Genomic DNA, 8,972 nt, shown 5'->3' with positions numbered 1-8,972 from the left:
TTCTCCTTTCCCAAGGCATGTGTGGTTTCACATACTTTTTTCATATTCTTTCTCAGTTTTCCAAGCTGAAGACCCTCTGTCTGTTGAATCTTTCATACATGAGCCATTCCAGGCCTCTCATTACTGTGTCACTTTTTACCTTTTCTAGTTCTACTGTTTCTGTTTTGAAATAGGGAACTGGAGCAGGATGAATAATTCAAGACACATGTCACAGTTCTGGTAATTCTAGACACAATGAGCACTGAGCTCACGTTTTCAGTCCTTTGCCTCTTAACATGATATTTAGCAGAACCAGCATGTGAATAATGAAAAATAGCTTCAGAAGTCTTCACTTTGGTGTCATGTAGGTAGAGCTTGATTCTGTAGTTGATAGAGGCATGGAAATACCACAGAGGTCAATGGCTCTTCTCCCCATGAAGTCACTTGGACTCATACGGGAAAATTTGTTCTCATCTTGGCTGAAATACACACAACATCTTATTTCTCCATCAGGAGCCTCCATGCATCGAGAAGAACACATGCAGAACCGAGCTGCTGCTATGAGCACTTGAAAACCAATGTCAGATCTTTTTCATTTTAAATAACACATTTCTGAGCAATTCATCAGGTAAAGAAAGGAGATTTAAATGAAAGCCACTGGTGACTGTGGTAACTGCAAAGGCACTGTTTGCTGACTGCAGTGCTGCTGGTGGAGAGTCACCGCAGTGGCAGCGGCAATCGGGCACCCTGCCAAGGGGTGCTGGACTTGGATAACTTGGGAACATAAACCAAAACTTGCTTCGGTAAGAAGTGTAAGGGAGATGCCTGCAGATACATGACCTGTGTCTTTGCTGTGGTGCCACACCGGGAGCAGGAACCTGGCTGGAATTCGCAGTGTAACTTAAAAGTCTCACCTCATACGCTCAGTGAATTGGGCTGAGTAGCTCATCTAAAATGAAAGGAGAAAAGCAGGTGACTGAGCAGGGGGGGATGACAGACAGAGCTATCTGTTTCCAGAAGGGCAGTCAGCCCAGTGTGGAGCTTTTGGGGAGAAAAGGTAGGAAGGGGCAGCAGCCAAAGCAAGGCAGTGGCAGATGCACTCATGTTGAAGAGACCTTCACCCAAACCAAGAGTTCAGAGATACAAACAGGCAGATGACCTGAGTCTGGGGGGATCAGCAGTTGGAGGGAGCTACAGGGAAATGAATCAGAGGTGGGAACAAGTCTTCTCTGTCGTCTCTCATTCTCCCCATGATTTCCTTTCCTTCCTTAAGCAGGTATTCCATCGGGTCCAGACAAGCTGATCTCACAGCTCTCCACTGAAGGACAGACAGAAGGCAGGCTCAGGCACTGCTGTTAGAGTATGTAGTACCTCAGAGATGTGAATTTTGGTTCTTTTAGGTGGAGCAGTTCAGAAGATCGGTAGAAGGCACCAGCTCTATGCACTCCCCACATCCACCACTTGCTCCAAGATATCATTATGGGCTCCATCCTTTAGTGGCTGGAGAACCAGCTGGTCACTCACAACTGGTGAGTTTTCCCACTGCTCCATGTGCTATAGGTACACAGTTGGAAGTGTGCAGGTATACCTGGGGCATCTGGGCTGCTTCTAGAGCACTGACTGCCCTGGTTGTTCCAGATTAGGGCCTTATCCTTCCCCACTTGAGGCTGATTTCCTCTTTGCAAGATTGTGCCATTAAAGAGGAATCTCAAGAAGCTGATGTTGCAGGAATGGAACATCAGATCCTTGGAAAAAAATAGCTTTGCTTTGTGATAAATCTGCTTTAATCTTTCCCTTCTATCTGCCTTGCCACCCTAGGTCAGGCCAGTGTCAGTACTTCCAAGTGTTGTCAATGAATGCGGGGCTGTGGGGAAGTTTACACATGGTGTAAGATCCTGAAAGCAATGAGGGTCTTTCAGAAAACAGAGCTGAAGGGTGAAGTAAGACTAAAGCTCACCCCAGAAGGCAGTGCTTTGGAGCTCTGGCTCAGAAGCCTCTTGCTGCCTGTTAATAGGCAGAGAAGGAATGTTGATACACCCTTGAAATATAATGATACTGAAGTCTAAGGTGAAAGGTGAAAGATATAGTTAATTTTTAGCTGGTTCTCCTTTTCAATAATAATTGGTGCAGACTGAAAAGAGGTTTCCAGTCCTGATTGACCTTCCCCTCTCCACACAGAGGGCACCTGGACACTGTGATTGCAGTGGTGGACGCCCTCCTCCTCATCACCAGTCCATGGAGCCTGACATTTCTAGGATGGTGAGTTAACTCAGCCAAGCAGCATTTCAGTTACAGCATTTGAACTCGGTATTCTGAAGGGTATACAGGGAAGAGATGCAATAAAAAAGCCAGGAAAATGCTGAATGTTGAACAAACCCAGGCATGCTTGTGTCATGCATTCTGTCAGTGTCCATGTGCTGAAGCCATTGAAACAGGCACACCACTACAGCTACTGTGAGCTCGTTGTGTTTGCTTCAGGGCTGCACTGTGAAGAGCCAGTAGCAAACCCTGTGTTTATGGCCAAGAGTTAATCTGGGTGCTCCAGTTTTTGGATGCTCAATTAGAGATGTCTGAAGGGGTCTGGCTCTTTAGGGACAGCCTAGAAAAGGTAATTTCCTGAAGGTGCTTGAGAGTCACTCATCCCTTCCCAAGGTCTTGCTTGGTGCTTTCTTTGTTTTCCCTCTCTGCTGCTGCTGTGCACTGGAAGCTCTGCACTGAGATTTCATGGCTGTTTCCTTGTTCCTTCTCCAGACTTCCTGGCGACCCAATACAGCTCCAGGAAACATGCAGCAGCCCCCTCGCCTCCAGCCACTTCGCAACAGTGCTACAGTGGTGTCTCTAATAAAGACTTCAAGCTCTAACCAGAAGTGCCATGTGCTGGGATACGACCAGCAGTTTGCCACTGGGGTAAGACCACGTTTCATTCTGAAAATGACCTAATGCTGGGGACAGCTCTGTAATACTGCTTTGGTACTGTAGTTCTGCAGGCAGCATGCCTTCCAAATGGCAGTCAGCTTGCATTTAAACCCCCATTTTTAACCTCCCCTTAGTTTTCAAGACATTGTTTTACTGACCTAATGCCCAGTTCTTGATCACAGTGAGGAAAAATCTGGTGACTTATATTTTTATAGTGTAAAATCTCTCTGCATGCAAAATTTTCTCCCTCTACATAGACTTTTTGTTACGTAGAGAGGGAGGCACCTGGTTAACACCAATGACTCAGGAATATTTTCACACAATCCTACAAGTTTTCATCCTCATCTGCAGCTGCAAAGTAGCAAAAAAAGCCTTTTTTTTAATTTTTTTCCCCCTTTCCTCCTCCTAAGGACACCAGTGGGTCTAGAGAATGAGAGTGTGTTGGAGTAGCCAAATATGATCTCCATGTGCACACAGTTACTTTCAGCTGAGATTTGGCCTTATCTTCTGTTCTAGAAAAATGTTCTGTAGTGGGCTTTGTGTTAGGGGCTCTGTGGGACTGGAGGGTTTTGGAAGGGGACTGTGACCAGGAGCCACTGACTGGCAGACACTGTATGAATAGCTCCCTTCTGCTGTGCATTTGCTGTGTATTGTGACGGTCATGATCCTTTCTGCAAGAATTTGTTGTCCCTATCTCTGTATACTCAAATTATGGGCGATTTGAACAGTTTCTTTAGTGCCCACTACTGACAGGACAGCTGAGTCAGTCACGGGTTGTGAAGATGACACAGAGCTCAGACCCAGAGCATGCAGCACTTGCACTGGAGATGTCTTGCCTTCCAGGGCCCTGATCCTCTGTTTGCATTTCATCTTGAAGGAGGACTAAACCTCCACCACAGGTGGGAAAGTAGCCTTTTGAACCACTTCTTGTATAATCGATGCCAAATGATGTTACTGCTGGCAGATTCTGACTGCTTTGGAATTTGGGTGCTGAGAAAGTGCTGCAGTGCTGTGGAGCTGTGCAGTCTTCTACCTGCTTGTGGGCAGGACTCTGCATGGTTACAAGCAGTACATGGTTTATGATGTTATATATATATATTTATATATAATCATAGGATGATGTTATATAATCATAGAATAGTTTGGGTTGGAAGGGACCTTCAAAGGACATCTAGTCCAACCCCCTGCAAAAAGCAGGGACATCTTCAACCAGATATATATCATATATATATGATATATATATATGATATCATACATATCTGAGGGTGACATTTTCAAGCTGTCTGCCTGTCGCTTTGCAAATTAGAAGGAAGGGTTTTAGCACAGAAATGTTTTCATGAACAAAACTGCAGGCACCAAGTGAAAGAATTGTTCTAGAAGGATGTGTGTTACTAAATGTAAAGAGCATCCGAGCATGGTTGGTTCATTGTGCTCGGTACCTATTTAACCTGGTTAAATGTCTTGCAGCAGGAGAGGACTGGGTTAAGACTTCTGAATTCAGTGGAGTATGTGACTGGTGTATCCCCATATCAACTCCCTGCCATCAACAACTACGTGATGCCAGTGCCGCCTCCTCGCCTGCAAAACAGGGGCCCAAACGCAGAGGGGAAGGGGGTGCCCAGAGGGAGACGATTTCATCTCCCCACTGCACCCAGTGATCCAGAGCAACTTCCAGCAAAGGTGAGTCATCTCTGACTGCTTTTCTGTTCATGTAGAGGCATATTACCTTCCTTATTGGTGTATTTGCCCAGTGCTGAAAGATGTGTGTAACTAGTTTGCGTAAGTATTCACTGAATTTTTGAAAGAAAGAGAATTTATAGCTATTAAAATATCTAACTGCCACCCATCTCTTTCTACTAGAACACTTGGTGTTTTGATCAATGGAGGGGTAAAAATATGCTTGAACAAAAACCTGTAGGAACGCTTACTTAACCCTTCCATATTAGCCAGTTCGCTTCTGCTCTGACCATCTCTGGTACCAGAACTTCAGAGGGATATAGGAAATGCCTTCCACATGTGACACCTTCATCTGTTACAGTATATCTCCAGACAGTTTTGATTTCTGTAAAGGCAATTGTAGGAACCCAGGGCTGGGAGGGACGATGTAGGTCATGAAACGTGGTCCTGACATTTTTGGCAATTCAATGCAATGGATTTTCAATTCAAAACATTTTTCTGCCCTTCAGCACGTTACAAACCGCTTTCCAGCTGAAGCAGCAAAAGGCCTGCGTCGCAGACAGGAAGCCTCCGTGTATGCAGCACGTCCACCTCGGCGCTCCCCTGTGTCAGAGCTGGAGGCTGATGCACCCTCTGTGTCCATCCCGCTGCAGACCGCTGGAGGGATCCCCCGGTCCTCGCCTCGCAGCAATGCCCTCGTTACCATGATCTTCCTGGGAAAAAGCGTGCGTTTATCTCACGATGATGCTGATTACAGGGATGAAATCAAAGTCTATCAGCAGCATTGTGGAGGAGAGAACCTCTGTGTCTATAAAGGCAGGCTGCTGGAAGGAGGTAAGGGTGGACAATCAGATTGCTCATATTGATGCTGGCAACGTCTTTTTTGGGGGGGCTAGAATACTGATGTGGTGTCAAACTGACTTCAGCTGAGCTCAGTCAAGATCTATGCTTCCAGGGGGTTTTATACCATCTGCCTCCACACTACATCTGGATCTACTGTTTCATGATTGAAACTGAGGTTACTTTTGCAAATTATGGTGGAAGGAATTTAGAGAACTGATTTAAAATGCTCTAGCTTAGATTAATTTTGTATAAAGATGTACTGTTAATAAAGTAGTTATAGCAGTGAACTGTCCTTAAAGAGGGGTTATCTGTTTCTGACTTGCTATAGTACGTTGGTGGATGTTGCTTATTATTCCACAAGGAAAAGTACATACTAGGAGACCCATTCCCATCTCTTCTATGTGAATGCAGTTCCATCACACCAAGAGAAGGTGACTTGTGTTGTGGGAAATCGGAAAGAGGAAATGGCTGGGAGATTTTCACGTGCAGGGAAGAGTGATTCCACAGATTGTACCTCTCATTCCAGCTACAGAACCCCCTGTGTCTGTGTTTGCACTTTCACTGAGTGTGGAAGATGGTGCATCAATGGGGCACCTCTGCTATGGAGACAGGAGAGAGAGCTAGTGGGAGGTGTACCTGCCCAAGACAGGGCGTTGGAACTGGATGAGCTTTAAGGTCCCTTCCAACACAAACCATTCCATGATTTTATGGTTCTGTGAATCCTGAACATTCTGTGCACAATGTGCACCCTCCTAAGGCAAGAGTTCACTTTTTTTTGGGCGGGAGCTCTGGTCTCTGTTCCACTGTAGCAGTGAGTGGCCAAACTGGGGATGTATTTTCTTGTCCCAGGTGTGTCCAGCTTGGTTCTCTGGGTTGGAAAGAAACAAGGCTGTTGTGTAAGGAGGAGGTAGAGTTTTATCAACTGAGAGCCCATGTACCTGACCTCAGAGGGTTGGGTACTTTAGTGGTGATGCAGGTGAGATACAACCATTGCAATACTGACAGTATGATAGAATCCCAAACTGGTTATGGTTGAAGGGACCTTAAAGCTCATCCAGTTCCAACCCCTGCCACGGGCAGGGACACCTTCCACTAGAGCAGATTGCTCCAAGCCCTATCTAAGTAAGTGCCACTACAGCACAACTTTTTTCTCTGAACCCTTTCTGTGATTACAGAGACCTTTCAGTTCGTCTCAAAGAGGCACCATGGTTTCCCATTCAGCCTCACCTTTTTTCTCAACGGGATACAAGTGGACAGGTTGAGCTGCTGCTGTGAGTACAAGCATCAGAAGTGCTCCAGGCTGGGAGGCAGACATGGATTCTTCGCGTTTCTCCATGTGGAGGGAGCATCTCCTTGCTACAGGTACGGGGATAAATGCACTTTGCACACAAGGACTCAGCAGCCCCATTTTTAGAGAGTTTATCACTTGTTTCCTTTGTTTCTTTTTCCATTTCTCTGGCACCTCAGAGCTCTGTAGAACCTGGCCTGTTTCTCAGTGCCCTTGAATTGTGCAGAATGGAGCTTATCCCTCAGAGTCTCACGGCCCAGGATGCCATCAAAGCCAGCTGCCTCTGTGCAGTCACCCTGTAGAGCACGCAGAGCAGTGGGCAGTGGCTGCACGGGGTCTTGTCAGTCAGCACAGCCTCAAGCCTTCTCTCTTGTGCCTTTTTTTTTTTGACTTCAGTCTAACACTGGACATGATTTGTGTTCATGTATTACTTAGTATGTTCAAAGCAGTGGAAGTGACCTGAGTTCAAATCGGACGTGGTTCTGAACAGGGAACCTCCCACTAGCTTTCTCTCCTGGCTCCAGAGCTCAGGAAATGCCCAAATCTCCATTTCTGTCTGATATCTAGAAAGATTTGAGGTGAGTTTTCTGAATTAATATGGTCTCCAGGAGTTGGATAATTTCCTCGTGAGTTGCCTCTGTTTCCTGTCCCACCTCCCCGCTTATTCTTAATGATATCTCTGTTTTCCTGTCTCTTGTCTGCCCAGCCAACCCTATCTGGTGACTAAAACCCACCTCCATTAACCAGATTCTCCCTGTACATGACAACTATTTTCACGTCTCCTTCAGATCAAATGCACTTGTGTTTGTTTCTGCTTCAAATATGGCACCACCTCCACACATTCGGTACCCACTCCAATTCTCAGCAAAGATCCCAGCTCATCTGCCTTGATGGGTTCATTCTCTGGTTCACAAAGAGGTGATGCCTCAGTGATTTCTACACTGATGCTGTGCTCCTTGCACTGAGAGTTTTGTGCTGGCCTAGGTCCAGCAGAACTGCTTCAGTCCCTGAGCAAAATACCAGGAATGAATAACCGCAAGGTAGGACCCTCCAGAAATCATCAGGTTTACGTTTTATGTGCTCACTCAGAACTAAAACATCTGTGGACTGGGTGACTGTAGGATGTCTCACAGTAGTTCACAAACAGCTGGAATGTGAGTGGAATTGCAATCAGGGAAAGGAAAAAGGTTTTAAGACACAGTTGTCTGTGAGGAAAATATGGTTTACTAGAGAGACTTGTGATTAGCTACACTGAAAGTTCCAGTTTCAGCTTCATCCTCTGCTTGGCGATTTGACTCTGTACTACATACAGCACGATGTCCTGGCACCCGTGAGTGCTGTAGGGTGGCTCTTGGTGTCTGCAGTTGACATTAATCAGGATTAGGGGCTGTGGTCTCTTGTATGAGCCTCCTAACCGTAAGACACAGAGGCTGTCACTCCATTTTATACTGGAGGAGCAGCCTCAACAGGTCATCCAAAATGCTTTATTTTCCAGCTATTTGGGTTGCTATTAGGTAGGAAAAACAGAACAGACACTGCAAAGAATTCAACTTCAATCTCCCTCTTCCCCCACAGGTGTTAGACCCAGCAGACAAATAAAAAAACCCAAACACAGTCTTACCCACAAAACCCGAATTCCCACTTTACTGAGTTCCCAATTTATGGGTGTTACAGCAGGAACTGGATCCAGTGCACATCTGACTTGGAGCTTGTCTGCCTTCCCAGTGGTTCTATCTTCATACTTGGTGTAGCTTGAAATCAATGATAATTTATATTTTGTTTTTAATCTGTTTACACTTTAGTTGTCTTCTCTTTCAAGGACTGCATCTGTGTTAGTGGAGCTCCTGAGGGTTTCAGGGTGCTTCTCCAAGCGAGTCGTTACCCCTGTTGTGTCAGGGGCAGTGCGGAGGCACAGAGGTACCAGGTTTCGCTGCTGGGAATGGCTGAACAGCTCACTGCACCTGCTGCCCTTCCATTCTTCACAGAAAGAAAAGCGTGATACTTCTTGGTTTTTTCTAGGTGCATCATTGCAATGGGTCTGGACAAAAAGCCATCCCCTCCCAAGAGGAAGGTAAAGGAGGACCGTGAGGAAAAGTATGTGGGTTTCTGGGGAGGTGGAGCATGCAGTGAGCCAAGCAAAAGCAGTGTTGAGCAGAAATCAAGAAGAAATTCAGTGTTAGTCATCCTGCCAAGTCATGAAGCAAGTGTGGAAACTGCTGAGGATGAAGCGAAGACCAAGCGGGAGTACGGAAAACAAGAAATGAAAAAG

At 45.9% G+C, this 8,972-nt stretch overlaps 1 protein-coding gene across 1 annotated transcript in view; it reads left to right on the top strand.

Annotated features, from left to right (window-relative positions):
* Positions 1 to 2,730: 2,730 nt before the first annotated feature.
* Positions 2,731 to 8,972, top strand: part of ERICH3 (glutamate-rich 3) — a gene marked incomplete at both ends in the record, with an annotated part of 8,431 nt that continues 2,189 nt past the window's right edge. Inside the window, 5 exons of the mRNA XM_010009671.1 lie at positions 2,731 to 2,886; positions 4,363 to 4,575; positions 5,226 to 5,406; positions 6,591 to 6,777; positions 8,723 to 8,787. Coding sequence (XP_010007973.1) covers positions 2,731 to 2,886; positions 4,363 to 4,575; positions 5,226 to 5,406; positions 6,591 to 6,777; positions 8,723 to 8,787 — 802 coding nt within the window. The remainder of the gene's footprint in view (positions 2,887 to 4,362; positions 4,576 to 5,225; positions 5,407 to 6,590; positions 6,778 to 8,722; positions 8,788 to 8,972) is intronic.

Source organism: Nestor notabilis, unplaced genomic scaffold (genome assembly GCF_000696875.1).
Source record: "Nestor notabilis isolate BGI_N333 unplaced genomic scaffold, ASM69687v1 scaffold30612, whole genome shotgun sequence".
Lineage (NCBI taxonomy): Eukaryota > Metazoa > Chordata > Aves > Psittaciformes > Psittacidae > Nestor > Nestor notabilis.
The sequence above is the reverse complement of the archived record's forward strand: the minus strand, read 5'-3'. Positions and strand labels throughout refer to the sequence as shown.